Genomic DNA, 25,956 nt, shown 5'->3' with positions numbered 1-25,956 from the left:
CATATGTGGAATTTAAGAAAGCAAACAAAGGGAAAAAAGAGAGGTAAACCAAGAAACTGACAACTATAGAGAACAAACTGATGGTTACTAGAATGGAGGTGAGTAGGGGGATGGGTGAAATAGGTGATGGGGATTAAGGAGTACACACATCGTTATGAGCACCGGGTGATATATGGAATTGCTGAAGCACCATATTGTATAACTGAAACTAATATTAACACTGTATGTTAACTCTACTGGAATTAAAATTTTTTAAAAAGTAAGCTTTAAGGTGACAAAGTAGTTTAGTAACGAAGTAGTAATATCTCAATAACTAAATCACATTGAGAAATGTGTAAAAAAGTGAGAGGGTTTTCCTCTTCTGCTCTTGGCTGAACCTGTAGTTACATCTCACAAATTTACTTTGATCTTTCTTTGCTCAGTTCTAATAGAAGCAATACTTTTTCATTGTTTCAAAATGAACAGGTACTATATATACTAGTTAATCACAGTGTTTCAGGTATTGCCATTTTGAGTCCCACGTGGAAGAACAAAGTTTATTTTGCTGAAATTATAATCCATTCTCTAAATATAAGTTGTCTTATAAATACCTATATAAAAAAAGCTTAGGTCCTAGAACATAATTTAATAGAATCCTGTGCCTCTTGTTTAAACACTCCTGTGATTTTCATGGACAATCACAGCTGACTGAACAAAGAACTGTATTTAGTACCTTATTTGGAAGTTACTGTAATTAAGTCTGTTTCAGTTCTAATCATTACTAACACGATGGATAGTACAAGGAAGAGGGAAAATGCAGCTCATCAAAGAAAAGACCCATGAGATAGGATACAGCTAGTTTAAATCCTAATGAAAAATTCCAAGGATGTCAGTACATCTGCACTGTCATTAATGAGAGCTGTTGTACAAAGACCTTATCTGAAGAGAGGGACTCCATGGAGTATCCATGACTTTATATCTCTTCAAAGAAAAAAAAAGAGTTTATGTTTTTCAGTTGTTGAGATGTTATACCTTGTTAAACTGACTGCATAATGAGCGCCATAGTTTGTGATTTAAATGTATTATGCCCTTTCCACACTACCCAGAGAGGAGTCTATATAGCATTGTTCTGGGTTCTATACATGACCTGAAGGGAAACTTTCATAATGCTTGGAGTCCTTGATGTCCTGCAAGTGAAGGAGAATGTCCTCAAATTCCTTGCAGCAGGAACCCACTTAGGTGGCACAAACCTCAATTTCCAAATGGAAGAGTGCATCTGCAAAAGGAAAAGTGATGGCATCTATATCATAAATCTGAAGAGAACCTGGGAGAAGCTTCTGCTGGCAGGTCATGCCAATGTTGCTGTTGAAAACCTGGCTAATGTCAGTGTCCTGTCATCCTGGAATACTGGCTGGCAAGCTGTGCTGAAGTTTGCTGCTGCCACTGGAGCCTCTGCTATTGCTGGCCACTTTACTTCTGGAACCTCCACTAATCAGATCCAGGCAGCTTTCTGGGAGCCATGACTTCTGGTGGTCACTGATCCCAAGGCTGACCATCAGCCACCACAGAGATGTCTTATGTTAATGTGCCTACCATTGCTCTGTGTAAGACTCTCCTCTGTGCTATGTGGACATTGCCATCCCTTACAACAAGGGAGCTCCCTTACAACAAGGGAGGTCTGATGTGGTAGATGCTGGCCTGGGAAGTTCTATGCATGTGTGGCACTGTCTCCCATAAACACCCATGGGAGATCATGCTTGATCTGTATTTCTCCAGCAATCCTGAAGAGATTGAAAAGGGAGAGTAGGCTGCTGCTGAAAAGGCTATGACCAAGGAGGAAATTCAGGTGAATGGAATGCAGGTGGAAGCAGTTGAGTGCTCTCAACCTGATGTCACAGACTTTTCTAAAGGTGTAGAGGTGCCCTCTCTGCCTTCACAGCAGTTAGTTCCCTACTGGAGACTGGAGTACTCAGACTGCCACTGAAGAGTGATCTGCAGCTACCACTGTTCAGGCCACTGAGTGGTCTTAAGCTGTTCTTCCACAGACTCTTAAACAAAATGGAAATAAGGTTGATGGAAAATAAACAGTTTTGAAAAGTTGGAAAAAATGTATTATGAACATGAGTTTTTATTTTGCTTCAAAGATTTTGGTTTTGCCTTTGGGAAGCACTCAAAATGCTATTCATTTAGTAGTAGGTATATTTGTGGTTTTTCTTATCTCTAAGAACACAGAGTGTCTGGTTGGCTCAGTCAGTAGAGCATGAGACTCGATCTCAAGGTCATGAGTTGAAGCCTCACATTAGGCGTGGAGTCTACTTTAAAATTTCATCTCCAAGAATAAAAATTTTATATTTATGTACAGAGATAAAATTTGTATAAGATAAAATTTCTACAATCTCGACTAATTTTTGAAGGAATGTTATTCTTATTATCCTTAACTTTTTAATTGAGTTTTAGAGCATTTTCATTGTATTTATAGACAAAAGACTGTGGTCTTCATTTTATCAGAAAATTAGGAAACATTTTTCTATATTTAATTGCTATGTGGCTTTCAGTTTTTGGCTTTCCTGCAGATAACCAAAATGTCAGTCAGTAAGGAATTCTGTAATCTGAGAGTGATATTTTGAAATCTGCTATAATGATATAGTAATATATTTCTTGGTCTTTTCACAGAAAATTGTGAAATACTGGCAAGCTAAAAATATTTATTTATTCATGGGTAGGCTATTTGTTATTGCTAGTCTTCTTCCTGAAATGTAAGGAGTTAAAATTTAAACTTTTACTTATAGAGTGAGTCAGAAACTGATACCTAATCAAAAGACTAAAGATAATTAAGACCTTATAATGATTGAGAAAGCTGAAGAAGAGTTTGTAAAATTATTAGATGTTTTGACAAAGTGGTTGGTTAAAATATATCTCCCAAATGAGATTTGTGCATATTGAATTAAATGACTACTTAATATTTCTAAAATCTATGGTATTTGAATTTAAGATATTTTAAAGAGATACAATATGTTTTGCTTTTTAAAATTTGACAATATAGGGGTACCTGGGTGGCTCAGTCTTTAAGCGGCTGCCTTCAGCTCAGGTCATGATCCCAGGGTCCTGGGATCGAGCCCCGCATCAGGCTCCCTGCTCCACGGGAAGCCTGCTTTTCTGTCTCCCACTCCCCCTGCTTGTGTTTCCTCTCTCACTATGTCTTTCTCTATCAAACAAATAAAATCTTAAAAAAATAAAATAAAATAAAATAAAATTTGACAATATAATAAAACTTGCATAACCAACACAAGTAGCCGTGGCACATCATTAGGGAATGTGAAGTTTTTTTTCTTTTTTCTTTTTTTAAGATTTTATTTTTAAAATTTATTTAAACTTAATTAACATATAGTATATTATTAGTTTCAGAGGTAGAGTTCAGTGATTCATCAGTCTTATATAACACCCAGTACTCATTACATCATGTGCCCTCCTTAATACCCATCACCCAGTTATTCCATCCCCCCACCCCCTTCCCCTCCAGTATTTATTTATTTGAGAGAAAGAGAGAGAGTGGGGGAAGGAGCAGAGGGGGAGGAAAAAGGAAGAGGAAAGAATCTCAAGCAGACTCCATGCGGAGCCTCAACACAGGGCTCAATCCCATGACCCTGAGATCATGACCTGAGCCAGAAGCAAGAGTTGATCGCTAAACTGACTAAGCCACCCAAGTGCCCCACTTTTTTCTCATTGTTAATGAAAAGGTTAAGATTTTCCTAAAGGAAAAGAAAAGTGGAAAATCAAGATATTGCTTTTAAATTCTCTTGTTTAATTTCTAGTTTTCAAAGAATAAATAGCTGGCTCACACGTTACATTTCTAAACTTGTCACTTCCCCACCAAAGAGATAAAAATACATCTTCACAGTGATTTATAGACTGCTGGGTGTTCTCTGGTCTGCATAATAGAAAACCTCAATTTTTGAACAAATCATATTTTAAAAGTTTGTTTTGAAATTTATTTTTTTTATTTTTTTTAAAGATTTTATTTATTCATTTGACAGAGAGAGACACAGTGAGAGAGGGGACACGAGCAGGGGGAGTGGGAGAGGGAGAAGCAGGCTTCCCACGGAGCAGGGAGCCCGATGCAGAGCTCAATCCCAGGACCCTTTATTTTAGGATTTTTTTAAAGATTGTATTTATATATGTCAGAGAGAGAGAAATAGAGAGTGAGCATAAGCAGGGGGAGTGGCAGGCAGAGGGAGAAGTAGGCTCCCCGCTAAGCAAGGAGCCTGATGAGGGAGTCTTTCCCAGGACCCTGGAATCATGACCTGAGCCGAAGGCAGATGGTTAACCGACTGAGCCACCCAGGCATTTAGGATTTTCAATGCATTTTTTCCCCTAGAAAGTGTCGTAAGTGGTGGTACTTCTGGATACAGTGAAAAGAACTTTAGAAACTCATTATTTCTCATTTTTTGTCAAAACTCCCAATTTTCTTTTGCTAACACAGTTCTAAGGGATAACAGTTTACAAACAGAACAATGGAGGGAGATTTTGTTTATAGTAGTTAGATGGTAGTTGAAATATTATGGTAAGTAGAACCATAACTAATAAAAGAGTTTGATATGTGAATTATATCTGAGTGAAACTGTTATCAGTAACCTCTACGCTCCATGTGGGTCTCGAACTCATGACCCTGTGATCAGGAGTCACACTACTGGCTGAGCCAGCAAGGTGCCCCTGTGAAGCTGTTATCAAAAAAGTAAAATAAGAGGGGCGCCTGGGTGGCTCAGATGGTTAAGTGTCTGCCTTCAGCTCAGGTCATGATCCCAGGGTTCTGGGATCGAGCCCCACATCGGGCTCCTGGCTCGGCACGGAGCCTACTTCTCCCTCTCCCTGTGCTTCTTTCTCTGCTCATGCTCTCTCTCTCTCTCTGTCTCTGTCTCTGTGTCTCTGTGTCTCAAATGAATAAATAAAATCTTAAAAAAAAAAAAAGTAAAATAAGAAATAAAAGTTTGAAAGGGGGATCACTTGTGGCCAAACTTCCAAGTAAGGAACGAGTGACTTTAGATTACTTAGTTGTTTGTATTTGTTATGATAAATATGCCAAGCAAACATCAATTTACTAAAACTCAGTAAAAGACCTTAATCTGCTACCTAGGGAAAAAAGACACAAATGGCAAATACAGAATAGGTAATTATTTGGAAAGTAAGAATATTTTAGAGTTTAGAGATCAGTTTAGAGAGTCATAAAGTATAGCTTAGAAAATATTTATGAAACTGACTTACTGTTCAAATTAGGGGAACAAAGTGATAGATGGTATTTAATTCATTTCTTCTTTTTAGTAATTCAATTGAATATTGTTACTAGATAAAGAAATGGTAACACGAAACTAATGAGTTGTCCTAAAAGGGTTCCAAAGTATAATGATTTTATTTTCTCAATCTTTCAACATATTTTTCTCTTTTTTTTCTTCAAGACTCTTGCTAGAGGTGATAGCAGAATGTTCTTGTAATAATCCAGACTCTGGAATTTGGCAGCTCGGTGCTAAAATGCCTTTAGGCTACTTAACTTTACTCTTTGTACAAATAGAATTTTTAGTGGGATATCTTAAATTGAATATTCTAATTATGTTGCAAAATGTGCATCCAAGGATTTGCTCACAGAATTAGAAATACACTTTGAAAATATATTTTTTAAGATTTTATTTATTTATTTTTAGCGTGCCTGTGTATGCACGCAAGTTGGGGGAGGGGCAGAAGGAGAGGGAGAGAGAGGATCTCAAGCAGACTCTGCACTGGGCGTAGAGCCCAATCCCAGGACCCCAAGATCATGACCTGAGCTGAAATCAAGAGTCGGACACTTAACAAACTGAGCCACCCAGGTGCCCCCACACTTTGAAAATATTTTAAATGTACTTACGATTTTTAATATCTTTGAAAAAAAAAATTGTACTTGTAATATTTGCTGTTACCTCTGATTTTTGACCATGTGGTTAAAATCCAAAATTAGGAAAACAAGGTTAGGTACTGAAATAAATTATTTTAAGATTTTATTTATTTATTTGAGAGAGATCGAGAGAGTGAGCAAGCACGAGCAAGGTGGGGGAAGGAGCAGAAGGAGATGGAGAAGCAGATTCCCTGCTGAGCAGGGAGCCCAATGTGGGGCTCACTCCCAGGACCCTGGGATCATGACCTGAGCAAAAGGCAGATGCTTAACTGACTGAGCCACCCAGGCACAGACACCCAAAAATAAATTAACTTTTTAAAAGATTTGGGTTTCAACTTTATCCCTACACACATTTTCTGTACTCTTGGACTTAAATGGAAAATTAGTGTTTTCTTAGTTAACAGGATCAGGAATATGAAGGATCCTGCAGAATTTTAGACCAAAGTGTAAACATAAGAACTTTGCCAGAATATAGAGCAGTGAGAGTCTGTGATACTTTTTAAAAAAATTTATTTATTTATTTATTTATTTATTTATTTATTTATTTGAGTGAGAGAGGGAGAGCATGCACAAGAGCAGGGGGAGGGGCAGAGGGAGAAAAAGAAGCAGACTCCCCACTGAGCAAGGAGCTCAACCCAGGTGGCCCATTTAGGAAAGAATCTGGTGATATATCCTGAGCATATAATCTTTTGGCTAGAATCAGACTTCTTTTTTTTTTTTGACTGTAAACCATGCAACATTGTCTTTTATTATGTATGGGTTTTAAAAATTATTTCCTCAATCTCTCCATACACAAACAAAGTATACTGTTTAACATACTGGAACTGGGAAATATTGACCATTGCCTAGATAAGGGAAAATTATCCCTAAAACATGCTTAACCAGGAGGCCAATTCATCTGCCGACCTCCAAGAACATGGAGATGAACATGATAGACAGACTGTCCCCCATCTGAACCTTCATTCACCACCATTCGATAACCCTTCTTCAGGCCCAGATCACATTTCTTGCCCACAATCATTAAATGTCCAAGAAGACGTTCATCATCATCTTCTGCTACAGAAATCTGAGATATAGGTTTCTTGGGTATCACCAGAAAATGAGTTGGTGCTTGAGGGGAAATGTCATGGAAAGCAAGACACTGGTCATCCTCAAAAATGATTTTGGCTGGGATTTCCTTGCGAATGATCTTCCCGAAGATCGTGTCGCCACCAGGCCGCGCGGGCTGAGCTTTGGCGATCTCATCTGCCATCTCGGCCTCCCTCCCGCGCGGCCGCCCCGGGGAGAAGCTCGAGAGGAGGGCTAGAATCAGACTTCTTAGAGGTGTAATTGTAGAGAGAAAATTTCTCTACTGATTCTGTTGTGAAAGAGTTGTCTTTTTTTTTTTTAAGTTGGTGATAGTGTACTGTTTTTGGCTATTAAAAAAATATATATATATGTAATATATAAAAGTATATATATTTCACTTTCTGTAGATTTTATTGTCTTAAGTACTTTGGAGGTGACTTTAATGTGCTCAACAAGTAGAATGTTACACAGCAAGTAAAATCATTATTATTTAATCTTGTTTTGTTTTTGAGATTCTAATTAATTAAGGAAAATATTCCTCATCTACTAAGTATTTTACCAATCCTTTTTTATTTTCCTTTCACTTCTTCCCCTTCTTTTCTCTCTTTAAAAAATTACACAAATGGGGGCTCAGTTGATGGAGCATGCGACTCTTGATCTCAGGGTTGTGAATTTGAGTACCACATTAGGTGTAGAGATTGCCTAAAAATAAAATTAAAAAAAATTACACAAAGGTAATATATGAAGACATTTTCATTGTAAAAAAATTTTTAATGGAAATATATACAATTAAAAGCAAAATATTCCCTTTCCTTTTTTCCCCCAACTCACTCCTCTATCTAGAAATTATCATTTTAATATGTTTAATTCCACATCTTTTTTTATACTTACATACTGTTTTAGATATGGAGGATTTTAAGATTATATGTATATATATTTTAAATATTTTATTTATTTATTTGACAGAGAGGACACAGCGAGAGAGGGAACACAAGCAGGGGGAGTGGGAGAGGGAGAAGCGGGCTTCCTCTGGAGCAGGGAGCCCGATGCAGGGCTCAATCCCAGAACCCTGGGATCATGCATGACCTGAGCCAAAGGCAGACGCTTAACAACTGAGCCATCCAGGTGGACATATTTTTAAGTAATCTCTACACCCACCAGTGTGGAGTTCAAACCCCACAACCCTGAGATCAAGAGTCACATGCTCCACTGACTGAGCCAGCCAGGTACCCTAAATACTGTTTTATATATAGAAGCATATGGTGTGTGTTTTTTCCCCCTTTTATGTAAACGAGGTCATACTGACTGGGTTTTTAGCAGTTTACATTATTTATTCAATTAATGATTCATTATGGAGATCTTTCCTAGAGTACTACTACCATTACCACTTCATAGTGTTACATAGAGGTTTATTTAACCATATATTGATTGGACATTCAGGGTTTTTGTCTGTCAAAAAATTTTCAGATTTTTATTTTTGTCTATTTTCTTTCTCTTCTTTTCTCTCAACTAAGGTTGAGAATTTCTTCAACTTTACCTTCCTTAGATTTTAATTTTTGTTATTACATTTTTAAATTATAAACATTCTTTTTGTATTTCTTTTTTATTATTGAGATATAATTGACATACGACATTATATTAGTTAAGAAACAAAACAGGTGAACATACAGGAAGGGGGATAAAAGAGAGAGGGAAACAAACCACAAGAGACTCTTAACAATAGAGAACAAACTGAGGGTTGATGGAGGGAGGTGGGTAAGGGATGGGCTAAATGGGTGATGGGTATTAAGGAGGGCACTTGTAGGGGCGCCTGGGTGGCTCAGTCATAAAGCGTCTGCCTTCATTTCAGGTCATGATCCCAGGTTCCTGGAATCGAGTCCTGCATTGGGCTCCCTGCTCCCCGGGAGGCCTGCTTCTCCCTCTCCCACTCCCCCTGCTTGTGCTCCCTCTCTCACTGTGTCTCTCTCTGTCAAATAAATAAAATCTTAAAAAAAAAAAAAAAAAAAAGGAGGGCACTTGTTATGATGAGCACTGGGTGTTATATGTAAGTGACAAATCATTAAATTCTACTCCTGAGGGCACCTGGGTGGCTCAGTCGTTAAGTGTCTGCCTTGAGCTTGGGTCATGATTTTAGCGTCCTGGGATCGAGTCCCGCTTCGGGCTCCCTGCTCGGCAGGAAGCCTGCTTCTCGCTCTCCCACTCCCCCTGCTTGTGTTCCTGCTCTCGCTATCTCTCTCTCTGTCAAATAAATAAATAAAATCTTAAAAAAAAAAAAATTCTCCTGAAACCAATATGACACTATATGTTAATTAGAATTTAAATAAAAATTTGAGAAAGAAAAAAAAGACCCTATTATATTAGTTTCATGTGTACAACATAATAATTTCATATTTGTATGTTTTGCAAGATGATCACCACAATAAATCTAGTCAACATCCATCACCATACATAGTTTCAAATTTCTTGTGATGAGAACTTTTAAGATATACTCTCCTGGTACGTTTTAAATATACAATACAGTATTATTAACTATAGTCATCATACTGTACATTATATCCCCACAACTTACTTGTTTTATAAGTAGGTGTTTGTACCTTGTGACCATCTTCATTCATTATGCTCACCCCCTGCCTCTGGCAACCGCAATCTGTTCTCTGTATCTTTGAATTTGGATTTTTTGGGGACTGCAGGGGTGGTTAAATACCATACATAAGTGAGATTATATGGTATTTGTCTTTCTCTAATTTATTTCACTTAGCATAATGCCCTGAAGGTCCATCCATGTTGTTGCAAAAGGAAAGAGTTCCATTTTTTTTTTTACTTGACTATTTTATTTGGTGTGTGTATCACATCTTCTTTATCCATTGATCCATCAGTGGACACTTAGGTTGCTTCGGTGTCTTGGCTATTATCAATAATGCTGCAATGAATATGGGGGTGCATGTATCTTTTTTGAGTTAGTGTTTTTGTTTCCTTTGGATAAATACCCAGAAGTGTAATTACTGGATCGTATTGTAGTTCTATTTTTAATATTTTGGGGAGCCCTCCATACTATTTTCTGTAGTGATTGCACCAATTTATATTCACATCAATAGTGTACAAAGGTTCCCTTTTCTTGACATCCTTGTTATTTCTTGTCTTATTAATAATAGCCATTCTGACTGTTGTGAGGTTATATCTCGTTGTGGTTTTAATTTGCATTTCCCTCATGATTAGTGATGTTGAGCACCTTTTCATTTACCTATTTGACATCTGTATGTCTTCTTCAGAAATATATTCATTCAGAACCTCTTCTCATTTTTAAAATCGGATTTTATTTTTTGCTGTTGTGTTGTGTAAGTTCTTTATATATTTTGGATATTGACCCCTTATCAGATATATGATTTGCAGATATTTTCTCCTGTTCAGTAGGTTGGCTTTTCATTTTGTTAATGGTTTCCCTCATAGTGCAGAAGCTTTTTAGTTTGATGTAGTCCTACTTGTTTATTTTTGCTTTTGTTGCCTTTGTTTTTGGTGTCAAGTCCAAAAACTTATCACTGAGACTGATGTCAAGGAACTTACTGCCTATGTTTTTTCTAGGAATTTTATGATTTCAGGTCTTACAGTCAAATCTTTAATCCATTTTGATGGATTAAAGAGCTAGTTTTTATGTATGGTATAAGATGGTGTCCAGTTTCATTCTTTTGCATGTGACTGTCAGTTGTCCCAACACCATTTATTGAAGAAACAGTTCTTTCTCCATTGTATATTCTTGCCTTCTTTGTTGCATATTAATTGGCCATATATGTGTGGGTTTATTTCTGGGCTTTCTATCCAGTCTTATTGATCAGTGTGTCTGTTGTTATGTCAGTACCATACTATTTTCATTACTATTGTATTATTGTATTATAGTTTGAAATCAGAGCACATGATGCCTCCAGCTTTGTTCTTTTTTTTTTTTTAGATTTTTTTTTTTTTAAATTTATTTGACAGAGAGATAGAGAGCACAAGTAGGCAGAACGGCAGGCAGAGGGAAAGGGAGAAGAAGGCTCTCCGCTGAGCAGGGAGCCCGATGCGGGGCTCAATCCCAGGACTCTGGGATCATGACCTGAGCCGAAGGCAGCCACTTAACCAACTGAGCCACCCAGGCGCCCCTCCAGCTTTGTTCTTTATCAAGCTTGCTTTGGTATTTGGGCTCTTTTGTTGTTCCACACAAATGTAATTGTTCTAGTTCTGTGAAAAATGCCATTGGAATTTGATAAGGATTGCATTGAATCTGTAGATTGCATCGGTGGATTGAATCTGTAGATTGCTTTGGGTAGTATGGACATTTTAACAATCCAGCCCACGAGGGTGGAAATCTTTCCACTTATTTGTGTTTTCTTCAACTTCTTTCATCAGTGTCTTAACAGTTTTTAGTGTACAGGTTTTTCACCTCCTTGATTAAATTTATTTCTGGGTATTTTATTCTTTGATACAATTATAAAAGGCATTTAAAAAAATTTCTCTGATAGTTCATGGTTAGTATATAAAAATCAACAGATTTTTGTGTGTTGGTTTTGTATCTTGCAAGTGTACTGAATTCATTATTAGATCTAAGAGTTTTTTAATGGAATCGTTAGGGTTTCCTACATATAAGATCATGTCATCTCCAAACAAATTATTTTTTAAAATTTGGTACTTTTTTTTTTTTTAAAGATTTTATTCATTTTTTTGACAGAGAGAGACATAGCGAGAGCAGGAACACAAGCAGGGGGAGTGGGAGAGGGAGAAGCAGGCTTCCCTCAGAGCAGGGAGCCCGATGTGGGACTCGATCCCAGGACCCTGGGATCATGACCTGAGCCGAAGGCAGATGCTTAACGACTGAGCCACCCAGGCGCCCGTAAATTTGGGTACTTTTTATTTCTTTTTTTCTTGCTTAACTGCTCTGACTCAAACTCAGTATCACATTGAATAAAAATTAGGGCGCCTGACTGGCTCGGTAGGTGGAGTGTGCAACTCTTGATCTCGGGGTTGTGGTTTTGAGCCCCATGTTGTGTGTAGAGATTACTTTAAAAAAAATCCTTAAGAAAGTGGTGAGGATACTGAGGCCTGGAAAGAGTTAGTGAGTTGCTTAAGTTAACACAACAGGGCCAGGATCCTAAATGAGGTTGCTTGACCCCAAGTCCCATGCTGTTTCTACTACTGCATGCTTAAGGGCCCCTTATAAGGACTGCAGAGTGCTTTGCGTAAATGACCTCTCCCATGTCAGGTAGGAAGATGGTGCACTTTGTCAGCCTTTATACCATATAGTGCGTAGTGCTTTTGCCCACTTTATGTTATTAGAGCCTATAAGAAGCCCCTCACCTGTGAAAGCTGACATGCTTTTCTTCCTGATCTTAATAGAGAAGTTTTTACTAGTCTTTCACTGCTGAGTATGTTAACTGTGGGCTTGTCATATATGGCCTTCATTATGTTTAGTATGTTCCTTCTATACCCACTTTCTTGAGTTTTTTTAATCATAAATGGATGTTGAATTTTATCAAATGCTTTTTCTGAATCTATTGAGATGATCATATGATCTTTATCCTTTATTTTGTTAATATGGTGTTGTTAGTATGGTGTATCACATTGATTGATTTGCAGATGTTGAACCATCCCTCCATCCCTGGAATAAATCCCACTTGACCATGGTGTATGAGTCTTTTAATGTGTTGTTGAATTTGGTTTGCTAATATTTTGTTGAGGGTTTTTACATCTATGTTCATCGGGGATATTGACCTGTAGTTTTCTTCTCTTGTGGTGTCCTTGTCTGGTTTTGGTATCAGGATAATGCTGACCTTGTAAAATGAGTTTGGAAGTGTTCCTTCCTCTTTTTGTTTCATTTAAAGTTTTATTTAAGTATCCCTTGGAAATATTTTTTCTTAAAGTTTTCTTTGCATGGTTTCTTTCTACCAGACTGCTCTGTATTCTTTTGTTGCTTTGGTTTCTATCTTCCACATACAGGCTCCTTTTTGGTATCTGATCATTTTAGCTTTCTGTATTTAGGTGGTTAAAAGCTGATTGGGAACCCTAAGCACGTAAATAGGACTTGTCAAATTTGAGGGTTTTTTGTAGGATAATTTGGCTGGGCCATTTGTTAGGGAAACTTCTGATTCAGATTCATCAAAGAAGAGTTTTCTAATCTCCTATCTGGTTCAACAGAATGGGAGAAGAGGCCTGCTTTATATATATATAGTGTAAGCAGGGGTTGGGGGGACAGAAGGAGAGAGAGAATCTCCCGCAGACTCCACGCTGATCGATCTCATGACCCTGAGATCATGACCTGAGCTGAAGTCAAGAGTCAGATGCTTACCCACTGAGCCACCCAGGCACCCAAGGCCTGCTAATCTTTGAATTCAGCATTCACTTATGCATAAAATCACTTAATCCCCTTGTTTATTACTGTGGTACTTATGCCCTCAACAGTGCCTGATGTCTCTTAATCAAGAGACCCCTGTTTTACCTTCTCTAGGGAATAAGCCGTAGACTTCTGTCAGAATTGGGAAGTTAGGGAAAGGTAGCCACTAAGGGATGTGGATTGGAGGGAGGGGATCTAGGGATCCACCAGTTTCTTAAACAGCTTTCACCCAGTTTTTCTTATTTTATCCATCTCATTTGCCACTCACCCCCTAGTGTTGCCAGTTTTTGTTCATTTAGAGAATTCTTTGGTATATATTGGGTTTGTCTCAGCTTTCCTCACTGTCGGTTTAGAACTTGGCTTTCTCTCTCCTGCTAAGTCACTTGCCACTCCATCATCTTCTTTGGTTGCTTTTTATCTTCCTCTCTTCTGGTTATGTATTTTTTAAAATTCCCTTTGCCATTGTTTTAGTGGGGTTTCTAAAACCTGGAAGTCTCATATTACTTCTTCAATAGAGAGGCAACAGTAAGTAGTTGTTAAGAGTATGAGTTATGGCATCAGACTGCTTGGGTTTGAACTCTGGATCTGCCACTTACTAGCTATTAGATTAACCTCTACATTCCTAATTTTCCTCATCTTTAAAATGGGGATAATAATAATACCTATGTCACACAGTGAACAAAGAATTAATTAATTAAAATTATTTAAAGCACTTAGAGCAATGCCTATCACATATAGTATGCCCTTAAAAAGTATTTGCAGTTATTATTTTCTTTCCTTTCTTTTTCCTGACCTCTTTTCCTGCAACTCCTATTCGTCAAAATTTAATCTCACTAGACTAATACTAGAACTATCTTATCTTTTCTTTCATATTTTCCATTTCATGTTTAATTCTACCTTCCTGGGGATTTTTGTAACTTCTGTTTAATGCCTTATTTCAGCAATCATTTTAAATACCAAATAGCTCTTTTAATATCTGCTTTTAATCTTTCATGATTTCCTCACATGTCGATGACCCTTGGTAGTTTGTATATATTTTAAACTGATTAAAACTCTTTAGAAATAAGAAGGTTTATTTTAGGTAAGGCTTGCTTTTGGATGTTAGGATAGAGACATGGTCATGTGTCACTATGAGGAGGACTTCTCTCTGGGATTGTTCATTTTCTCCAGAAAAGACCTTTCCAGTTTTTCCTGGGCAGTTAAATGCAAGTGTTCTGAGGTGGTGTTGGGGTTAGAGGTAGAGAAATGGTTAGAGGAATTAAAATCCTATCATTTGGTATTTCAATAAATGCCTTTCTTTTCAGTTCATATCACCTCTACTCCCTATGCTGCCCAGTGTCCCCAAGTCTAGAATATTTCTTTTCAATGTCTCTAGAGGATAAATTTCCATTCTCCCACCAGGGCTGGTGTGTGTGCACTTAGCTGCTGGCAGTCTGGGTGTAGGACGGGGAAGGGGCATCAACAGTTCACATACACAGACTTTCATCCTAATTTTTCACTTTGTGCTTCCCCTCCACCCACTTGGTACTTCCAAGATGTGAGCCTTCCCCAGGTTCTTGGTGGGGTGAATTGACTCTCTTCTCATCAGTATCCCCCTGAGGTTATAGCTTCTTTCACCCTGATAAATCAGGTACCACTCCTCTATTTGCTCTCCCTTTTCCAGAAATGTATTAAAATATTTTATCCATTGTTGCCTTCTGTTTGCTTTCTCCTTGTGGATTTAACCTTTTAATTTATTTTGCTGTCATTTTATAAGGGGAGGAGTAAATGCATATGCCTAATCTGCATTTTTTTTTTTACCAGAAATCATCAGATGAATGTTATTTTAAAAATATTTTAAAATTGCTTTTAGCTTAGTTATATCATGTATTGGCAACCTCTAACAGACCTCTGGAGAAAAAAGGACAGCTTTCTTTAGATGTAGAGGCTGGCTGCTATAGACTATACTCTCCTCTTTATAAGCAAGTGGGAATGAACAAACTCAGGTTACAGGATCCAGTGGAAAGAGTTTGAATTCCCACAGCCAGGGCAGGTTTCTTTACCTACAAATGATTCACTGGTGCTTGACTTTTCCATTTCTGTTAGGAACAGATTTTACTGAACCACAATTCTATTTCCTTTTCCCCTTTTCCTCTTACTAGCTCTAATTGCTGGCATCCATTGAGGACTCTTCTGACATATAAGAAAGATGGGGTCTCACCTGGGCACACTCTAAATAATATGTGGTATATCCATATTACAGAATATTGTTTTTCAATAAAGAAAGTGATATGTTTGTACAATGGAATACTATTCAGTGATAAAAAGGAACAAACTATTCATACATGCTTCAACATGGAACATCTTCAAAAACATTATACCAGGTGAAAGAAGCTGATGCAAAAGGTTATATAGTTGTGATTCTATTTATATTAAATATCCAGAAAAGGCAAATCTATAGAGACAGAAAGTCATTTTCTGGGCCTGGAATGGCTGATAGTGGGGGAGGCTGTGCATACGTAGTAGCAAAGGGTATAGGGAGCTTTCACACTTTCCACTCAGTTTTTGTTGTTGTTTGTTTTTTATTTGGTTGGTTTTTTATTTATCTTTTGGGTTTTTTTTTTTTAAAGATTTCATTTATTTATTTATTTGACAGAGAGAGGCACAGCGAGAGAGGGAACACAAGCAGGGGGAGTGGGAGAGGGAGAAGCAGGCTTCCTGCAGAGCAGGGAGCCCAATGTGGGGCTCGATCCCAGGAACCTGGGATCATGACCTGAGCCGAAGGCAGATGCTTAACGACTGAGCCACCCAGGCGCCCTTATTTTTTGTTTGGTTGGTTTTTTTAAAAGATTTATTTATTTATCTATTTATTTGAGAGAGAGAGTGAGCGAGAGAGCACAAGCAGGGGGAGGGAGGGGAGGAAAAAGCAGGCTTCCCCCACTGAGCAGGGAGCCCGATGCGGGGCTCCATCCCAGGACCCTGGGATCATGACCTGAACCGAAGGCAGACGCCTTACCGACTGAACTACCCAGGCACCTCTTGTTCATTTGTTTTTTAAAAGATTTATTTATTCGAGAGAGAGAGAGAGAGAGCACTCATGAGTTGGGGGGAGGGGCAGAGGGAGAGAATATTCAAGCAGCAGACTTCCAACAGGGCATGGGGCTCCATCTCATGCCCCTGAGATCATGGCTTGAGCCAAACCAAGAGTCCAACGCCTAACCGATTGAGCCACTCAGGTTGCCCCCTTTCCACTCAGTTTTGCTGTGAACCTAAAACTGCTCTAAAACTTATCTAATCCACTACTGGGTATTTACCCAAGAAAATGAAAGCACTAATTAAAAAAGATATATTCATCCCTATGTTTACTGCAGCAATATTTAGAATAGCCAAGATATGGAAGCAACCCAAGTGTCCATCAACAGACAAATAGATAAGGAATGGATAAGGAAGACAAATGTGTACACACACACACACACACACAGAGGAATATTACCACAGCCATTAAGAAAGGATGAGACTATACCATTTGTGACAACATCGATGGACCTGGAGGGTATTATGCTAGGTGAAATAAGTCAGTCAGAGAAAGACAAATACCATATGATTCCACTCATATGTGAAATTTAAGAAACAAAACAAAGCAAAAAGAGACAAAAAACAGACAAACTGGTGGTTGCCAGAGGGGAGGTATATGAGAGGATGGGTGAAACAGTATACTCTTCTTGATGAGCACTGAGAAATGTATAGAGTTGTGGAGTTTTTTAAAGATTTTATTTATTTATTTGAGAGAGAGGGCACAAGCAGGGGGGAGCAGCAGAGGGAGAGGGACAAGCAGACTCCCTGCTGAGCCCCAATGTGGGGCTCCATCCCAGGACCTGAAGATCATGACCTGAGCTGAAGGCAGAGCTTAACTGACTGAGCCACCCAGGCACCCCTAGAGTTGTTAAATCTTTATATTGTACATTTGAAACTAATGTAACACTGTACTTTAATAAAAACAATTTTTTTGCTAGCTAGGATACAAAGAGCTTTATATATAGGATGGGTGTATCTTATAATTTAAAATGTAATTCCTCTTTTAAGACGTTTTTAAATTTTTAATAGACAACTCTTGATTTCAGCTCAGGTCATGATCTTGGGGTCGTGGGATCAAGCCCCACGTCAGGCTCCTCACTCAGAGGGGGGGAGTGTGCTGGAGATTCTCTCCCTTGCCCTCTGCCTCACTCTCTTTCTCTCTCAAATAAATGAATAAATAAATCTTTTTTTAAAAAGTCTTTATAAAATACTAAATAGTACACTTTGCTTTTCTACTTTTCTCTAAACATTAACCTTATAGCAACATGACTATTTAGGGATATTACCTTTTTTTTTTCTTCATTATAATGAGTTAATCTGTGTGTGCAGTCATCCATGTTTTTTGCTCATTGGAATCACTTTGGGAGAGTAACAGTTCTATTAACCGAGGAAACCTTTAAAAATCATCTTAAGAGTTTTTTCTTCTGCACAGCTTCTACCATACTGCTTTTGCCATAATCCATAATAATGCCTTGTAGAAATAACTAAATCAGTAGAATTATGCCACATCTGCTTCTGTAAATTTCTACTCCATCTCTGAAGTGGTTACAAGTATATTAGCTATCTGTAAGTGAGGTCTTTTTTGCCTTACCAGAAACCTCAAAATACCTCATAATACCATCCAGTTTAAGTCTTTAAAGACTATAAGTATGCATAATAAGCTGTCAGTTATCTTCATTATAGTTGATTATTCATTACTTATTCAAGACAAGGTACTATGCTGTGTATATCTAATCAAAATAGTCAGTGGTTCCTATAAATAAATCTTATTCAAAGGGACATTTTGTTAACTAGTGAATACACACACATGCACACACAGTTGAATCAAACGCAGTTGATTCTTATCACTCACAGTGGTTATGTTCTATAAGGTCACCATAAACACTGAATTAGTGAGTACTAAACTATTTTTCCTAGGGGAAATACAGAGTTAGGTTCCTGTGAGCCTCTGGTCACATTTTTGTCAACCAATTAGTACAACCTTGTTTTATGTGTGTTTCTGCTTAAAGGTCCTTATTTAATATATAGTTGATTCGTTGACATTGAATGCACAGCACTATAATTCATGCCTGAATGAAGGTTATCGAATGCATATATTTTCTCCATAAGGTACATAGCCTTCATATGCTTAGGAACACTAGATAGCACTATACTTAGGGACAATTTCATTTTATTTTTTTAAGATTTTATTTATTTATTTGACAGAGAGAGACACAGCGAGAGAGGGAACACAAGCAGGGGGAGTGGGAGAGGGAGAAGCAGGCTTCCCGCAGAGCAGGGAGCCCGATGCAGGGCTCGATCCCAGCACCCTGAGATCATGACCTGAGCTGAAGGCAGACGCCTAACGACTGAGCCACCCAGGCGCCCCCTTAGGGACTATTTTAAACAGCAAAATCATCCACAAAAAAACACAAAAAATGAGAAAAACGTAGCACTAAATAGACTGAAAAGGACCCTTGTTTACATTAGGAAAGTTCAATCAAGAAGACAAGAGTGAGTGTGGCCTTGCTTGACCGCAGCTGGGATCATGTGCTTCAGGTAACTCAAATTGTTCATCATTCTGTGTATGTCCATGAATGACTGCAAGAGTACTACTTCAGGGTTATAAATAAATTTTAGTGAGTAGGTGGTTTACCTATACAGACTCTGTGAATAATGAGGAGACCAACTGTTTACATACATATTTTTTAATTCCTGTCTGAAACACATTTTCTTCTCTATCTGTTGACCTTCTAGTTATTATTTAAGTCCCAGCTTAAATGTTACCCTGTCTCGGAAACCTTTCCCAGCAATCTTAGACAGAATTAGCATTCCCTCCAGTACTCACTGAGTGATTTCAGATCTTTGTATATTCCTTTTTATAGCATTTATCACATTTTATGTCAGTTCTTTGTCAGGATTCTTTATACTGTGAGCTCCTTAAGAACAAGGTCTTTTCCCCAGCCATCTCTGTCACATAGTTGAATTTAAATAAATTTTACATGAGTGAATCAATTAACCTCTCGCAAATGGATTTATATGTATTATTTTAATGAATCTGTCTTAATTAAAAATTGTAGACTGGGGCGCCTGGGTGGCTCAGTCAGTTAAGTGTCTGTCTTTGGCTCAGGTCACAGTCCTGGGGTACTGGGATCTAGTGTCCTGTGTTCCATGTCCCATCTGCCACCACCCGCCCTGGTCAGGCGCCCTGCTCAGTGGGAGCCTGCTTGTCCCTCTCCCTCTGCACCCCCCTCCCCGCCCCCAGTTGTGCTCTCTCTCAAATAAATCTTAAAAAAAAAAAATGTAGACTATATGACGTGGAAATAGTACACATTTTACACCAGTGAACATCTCTTGTTATCTCTATTTTTGTTGATTCTTTTTTTCATTTGGATGAAGCTTCTTTATTTGGAAAGGAATGAATAATGAACCAGATAATCAGTTTTTCCATTACCTTTTAAATTTTCTATTCAAAGACTTACTGAGCACAGTAATGCACTAGAGTCTGTATCAAACTATCCTGATTCTAAACTGCAGAGGAGAAAGTTTCTACTCAGGTAAAAATTAGGATACATGTTTATGCCAGAGTTTGATTTTGAGATATTCCAAAAATATAGACTGGTATTGAAGAAATAACAAAGCAAACACTCATATACCCATGTCCTTATTTGCCATATTTAATGTTTGACATATTTATTTAAAGATTAAAAAAAAAAACCAGCATTCTTGATCCAAGCTGAAGGCCCCCTACATACCTTTCTTTAATCTTGTGCCTGCCTATTCCTTCCCATTGTAGCCACTTCCCTGAATTTGGTATTTATCTTTCCCAGCTAAGCCTTAAATGGGTGGACTTAAGGATGCTAGGAATCCTTCAGTGTTTTTTGTTTGTTTGTTTTAATAAAATACCATTCATTTAGCCTAACATGTAGGATGTGAAAGCGTTTCTGAAAGGAGTCATCAGTCTCTGTCTATTTCTAGGCCTTTCTAGGCAACACTTGATGAGATTGCTTTTTCTCTCCCACCCCTTCAGATGTTTTGTTTGCAGTCCCTGAATCCAAATTGTACATTTATCTTTCAGTATTATACTTATTATGATGATGAACTTCGTATTGACAGCCACAATCAATTCTGCCCATAAAGCCATCATTGTTTTGCTTCCAAAGAAAACCTTTATATTTCAAAATGCAACCATTTCAATCATTCTGCTGTAGGGGGTTGTGAAGTGCAAATAATATAAATAACAAACGATGAAAAAATGTATATTAAAATATATTAGAAACCTACAGATCCATATTGTGTTTAGTTGAATAACTTATATTACAAATTCATATATGCAAGAAATATAAAATTATTTTATTTCGCATAAATTAAATTTGATTTTGAATTGCCCAACCTGGTAAAATGGGGATTCATATCAGTCATTATGGGAGCACATGGAGAAGAATGAGGTTTTCTTCCTTTCCTTTCTTTCTCCTGCCCAATTCAAGAATCTGAATCTGTCAAAAGAAAACCAAAGGGGGTGGGCCCACTTCTCTGCAGTTTATCATGGTCATGACTGATACCTTTATTAAATAAGCCCATGTGTTCCTTAAAGTAAGATGACATTACTAATTTTTGGCCAAGCTTGATCACAAGATTCTCTGAGATTTTGAGCCCCCAGGACCTAGAATGTAACTTCCAAGATGCTCCACATAGCCATTTTCCTCTGTGGTCCTATCATTTCCCTGAAGCACAGCCCAGGAGTAGAATTCAGGTCTCTGCTATTCCTGATATTGCTGAACTTTTTCCATTCCTTTAGTTCAGGAAACTTTTTCCCACTCCCTGAGAGCCCTCAAAGACTTTGCCTTTAACTTTAACTCAAGCTTCCAAAAAGAAAAGTTAGAAGGCAGATTATTCACGAGTAACTTCTATTTTCCACTCAGTAGCTCAGATCTTCCATAAATAATGGAGCCCAAAGACCTGGTTACCTCTTTAGAAGGGGGGAAGGGAAAAAAAATAAGTGGAGAATAAAATGCAAATTAAAATCTTAATAAATCACCCTGCAACTCTTACATGTACATCCATAGACATACACATGCTACCCCATCTTTATGCCTAGGGCTACTTCTGAGTTGTTCAATTTTTATTGAGTACTGGTAGGAAGAGGCTTTAGGGGCACCTGGGTGGCTCAGTTGGTTAAGCATCTGCTTTCAGCTCAGGTCATGATCTCAGGGTCCTGGGATCAAGTCCCATGTTGGGCTCCCCGCTCAGTGGGGAGTCTGCTTCTCCCTCTCCTTCTACCCCTCCGCACCATTGTGCTCTCTCTAGATCTCTCTTTCCCTCTGAAATAAATCAATAAAGGGGCACCCGGGTGGCTCAGTTGGTTAAGCGACTGCCTTTGGCTCAGGTCGTGATCCCAGGGTCCTGGGATCGAGCCCCGCATCGGGCTCCCTGCTCCACGGGAAGCCTGCTTCTCCTTCTCCCGCTCCTCCTGTTTGTGTTCGCTCTCTTGTTGTGTCTCTCTCTGTCAAATAAATAAATAAAATCTTTAAAGAAAACTTTGTCTAGTCCAAGGTCATGAAAACTGATTTTCTAATTTAAATTATTTATTTTTTAAAAAAGATTTACTTATTTAAGAGAGAACTAGAGAGTGCTCGAGTGGGGGAAGGAGCAGAGGGAGACAGAGGAGGAAGCCGACTTCAGGCTGAGCATTGAGCCTGATACCAAGCTGGATCTCATGACCCTGAGATTATGACCGGAGCCAAATTTTCCAATTTTCCAATTTTCTAATTTTAAATTAATACTGTGTCCTGGAGTAATTTTAACTTAGTTGTGATGTATTATTTAGTTTGCTAATATTGTCTTTTGAACTTTTGTATCTATGTTAATTAGTAAGATAAGCTGTGTTTTCTTTTAATGTCTTAATTTTGTTGTATTTGGGTTTCTAAGTTATGGTTGCTTTCTAAAGGGAATAGAGACCTATTTCCTCTTTTTTTTGTTCTCTAGAAAAGTTTGTATAAGATTGGTGTTCTTTTTTTCTTAAATGTTAGACTTAATTGTTAAAGCCACCTGACTTGGGCTTTTTTTTTGTGGGAAGATTTTTAATTATGGATTCAATTTCTTTTTTCTATCTTTTTAAAAATTTTATTTATTTTATCTTTTTTTAAATCTTTAAAAAAATTATTTATTTGAGAGAGAGTGAGAGAGAGCACAAGTAGGGAGAGTGGCAGAAGCAGGCTCCCTGCTAAGCAGGGAGCCAGACTCGGGGCTCGATCCCAGGCCCTTGGGATCATAACCTGAGCCGAAGGCAGACGCTTAACTGACTGAACCACCCACGCACCCTTATTTATTTATTTTAAAAGTAAACTCTACCACCAATGTGGGGCTTGAACTTACGACTCCAAGATCAAGAGTCGCGTGCTCTATGGACTGAGCCAGTCAGACACCCCATGGATTGAATTTCTTTAATAAATAAAGTCTTACTTAGAATTTCTATTCTGGATCTTCTTATAGACATTTTGATAGGTTATATTTTTTCTAACAGTTTATTTGCTATCAGTTTTCAAAGTTATTGGCAAAAGTTTTTCTTAAAACCCTTTTGGATATTTTTGAATCTATATGATTGATTGGTAATTCTGTACCATTTTTTATTCCTGATATTGATAATTTATGCTTTCTTTTTTCCACACTAGGGTTTGTAAAACTTATTAGTCTTCTTTTATTAGTTGGTTCATAGCCTGTGATCTTTGTTGTTGTATATTTATTTTTTCATTTATTTCCTTCCTTCTACCTTTTAGGTTTAATTTTGTGACCTTTATCTTCTTAAGATAAATGCTTAGAATACTGATTTTTTTATTATTATGTTATGTTAATCACCATACATTACATCATTAGTTTTTGATGTAGTGTTCCATGATTCATTATTTGTGTATAACACCCAGTGCTCCATGCAGAATGTGCCCTCTTTAATACCCATCACCAGGCTAACCCATCCCCCCACTCCCCTCTAGAACCCTCAGTTTGTTTTTCAGAGTCCATCATCTCTCACAGTTCATCTCCCCTTAGAATACTGATTTTTTTTAGCCTTTCTTCTTTTATAATCTATCTGTTTAGAACTGTGTATTTCTTTTAATATGGCTTTAACTGTGTTCCACAAATTTTGGTATATAGTGTTTTATTTTTTAAAATAATCTCTACACCCAACATGGGGCTCAAATTCACAATCCTGAGATCAAGAGTCATTGCTCTACTGGCTGAGACAGCCAGATGCCCTGGTATATACTGTTTTAATTATCATTAATCTTACTGTTTTCTATTTTCCACTGTGATTAGATTTTGAGCCATGGGTCACTTGGAAGCAAATTATATAATTTTCAAACAAATGGTGATTTTCTAGTTATCTCCTAAGTATTGATTTTTAGCTTAACTTCACTGTGATATGAGAACATACTACGTGTGATTTCCAACTGTTGAAGCCTGAGTGGGGTGAGGAGAATATCCATTTAGAGGGACAGTTTGGTGCCAGGTGTTGAGGGTGTCTACATTGGCAGGTATCTATGTAAGGGGGGACCCAAGCAGGGTAAGGAGGACATCTGTGTAGCCTGGCATGGGGGGGGAAAGATATTTGTGTAAGATCATAGGAGCAGTAGCTCTGTTTCACTGGGGGATGTCAGAGCCCAAACGGGGCGGGGGCGGGGGGGCGGGGAGGTGTCCACTCGGGGAACATCTTGGCATAGGTTGTGAAAGAGGGCATTCTGCCATTGATTATCAGAGCCTGAGTAGGGTAAGGAGGATGTCCAATTGTGGCAGTGGTCTGGTGGGGTTATCAGAGCCTGAGTGCAGTAAGGAGGGAACCCATGTGGGAAGGTGGTAGCATTGTCACATTATAGATGTTAGAGGCTAAACTAGTATTTGCAGAGGGTAAAAGCGGCATTGGTCAAGTGAGGGGTCTTGGAGGCTAAGCAGGGTGAGGAGAGCACTGGTGCAGAGTGGGGTGGGATGATGGTAATGGGGAATTCATTACATATAGGAGGATTGCTCAAATAGGTAAATATTGGGGATAACAGGAGCCAAGTTTCTTAACTGTTGGAATAAAAGATACGGAAAGGAAGAAACCTAGAATGGCTTTGTAGTCTTAAATTGGAATTAGAGATATTAATGTGAGCACATAGTTTTCTATATCTAAAGATATAGATACAGAAATAGAGATGGAAATGTGCATGTATACGTGTATGTGTTTGTGTGCACACACATATATATAACATACATATACATATTTTCATACATATATTTTTTAGCTCTGTCTACTGAGAAGGCCTGGGGGTAGTTCTATCCAAAATCAGTGAGCACAACTATTGCCAAAATATGAATTTTTAAATACCATTACCCACTAAAAGAAACCAGAGTTCTCTGGAAGTATTGCTAAGTCCAAGCTGAGGCGAGGGTGTACAAGATGATCCAGTAACATCTTGAGCCTAAAAGTAAGAAGGTTCTCAAAGAATGATGGAAAGATGTCAAAAAGACAGAAATGGCTATTTTGAAACAAGATCAGGCAGTTTCTTGTAAAATTAATCTTATTTATATATATACCTAATAAATATTCAACTTTTATATCTTCAAATATTGCCTCTTCCTCATTGTTTCCTCTCTCTTTCTGGAAGTCTGATTAAATGTTAGACCTGCTCTTTCTATCATCCATGTCTTTTAACTCTCTTACATTTTTCATCATTTGCTTCTTTGTATTGCACTATGGAGAATTTTTTTTTCCAGATTTATATTCCAATTTACTAGTACTCATTTCAGCTGGATTTATTCTGCTCTTAGACTGATCCATTGGATAAGATCCATTATATTTTTGATTTCTAGGAGTTTGGTTTGATTCTTTTTCTGACATGTTTGTTCTTAAATTTTTAGACCTTTAACTTTTTTTTTAAGATTTTATTTATTTGCCAGAGAGCAAGAGCACAAGCAGGGGGAGTGGCAGAGGGAAAAGCAGGCTCCCTGCTGAGCAAGGAGCCCGATGCAGGACTCAATCCCAGGACTCTGGGATCATGACCTGAGCCAAAGGTAGATGCTTAACTGACTGAGCCACCCAGGCGTCCCAGATCTTTAATTTTTTTAAAAAGATTTATGTATTGGGGTGCCTGGGTGGCTCATTCGGTTGGGTGTCCAACTCTTGGTTTCATCTCAGGTTGTGATCTCATGGGTTGTGGGATCAAGACCTGTGTGGGACTCTGCCCTCAGTGGGGAGTATGCTTAAGATTCTCTCCTTCTGCCCCTTCCCCTATTCATGTGAATGCTCACTCTCTCACTCTCTCTCTTTTTTAAAAGATTTTATTGATTTATTTGACACAGAGAGAGAGATAGTGAGAGAGAGAGCATAAGCAGGGGGAGCAGCAGGCAGAAGAAGAGGGAGAAGCAGGCTCCCTGCTGAGCAAGGAGCCTGATGTGGGAATTGATCTCAGGACCCTGGGATCATGACCCGAGCCGAAGGGAGATGCTTAACTGTCTGAGCCACCCAGGCACCCCTCTGTCTCTCTTTAATTTATGTTTTCATTTTAGAGAGATTAAGAGTTCACTGGTGGCAGGGGGAGGAGCAGAGGGAGAAGCAGAGAGAAAC

The 25,956-nt window shown here is 38.2% G+C and overlaps 1 protein-coding gene and 1 pseudogene across 1 annotated transcript; one reads left to right on the top strand and one right to left on the bottom strand.

Moving 5' to 3' along the window:
- Window positions 1-1,145: 1,145 nt before the first annotated feature.
- Window positions 1,146-2,009, top strand: LOC118024695 (annotated as a pseudogene).
- A 4,717-nt stretch (window positions 2,010-6,726) lies between these two features.
- On the bottom strand, window positions 6,727-7,186 carry LOC118024696 (histidine triad nucleotide-binding protein 1-like). Its single transcript, XM_035026731.1, has one exon. It carries the CDS (start codon window positions 7,149-7,151, stop codon window positions 6,777-6,779), a length of 375 nt encoding a protein of 124 aa, XP_034882622.1. The 5' UTR covers window positions 7,152-7,186; the 3' UTR covers window positions 6,727-6,776.
- Window positions 7,187-25,956: the final 18,770 nt, after the last annotated feature.

This window comes from Mirounga leonina, unplaced genomic scaffold (assembly GCF_011800145.1).
Source record: "Mirounga leonina isolate KUSES-001 unplaced genomic scaffold, KU_Mleo_1.0 Mir_200, whole genome shotgun sequence".
Lineage (NCBI taxonomy): Eukaryota > Metazoa > Chordata > Mammalia > Carnivora > Phocidae > Mirounga > Mirounga leonina.
Note: the sequence above shows the minus strand (reverse complement) of the source record. Positions and strands in the feature narration are given on the sequence as shown.

Bases quoted from the DNA above. Each gene is read 5' to 3' on its own strand.
- LOC118024696 (XM_035026731.1), bottom strand. From the start codon at position 7,151: ATGGCAGATGAGATCGCCAAAGCTCAGCCCGCGCGGCCTGGTGGCGAC.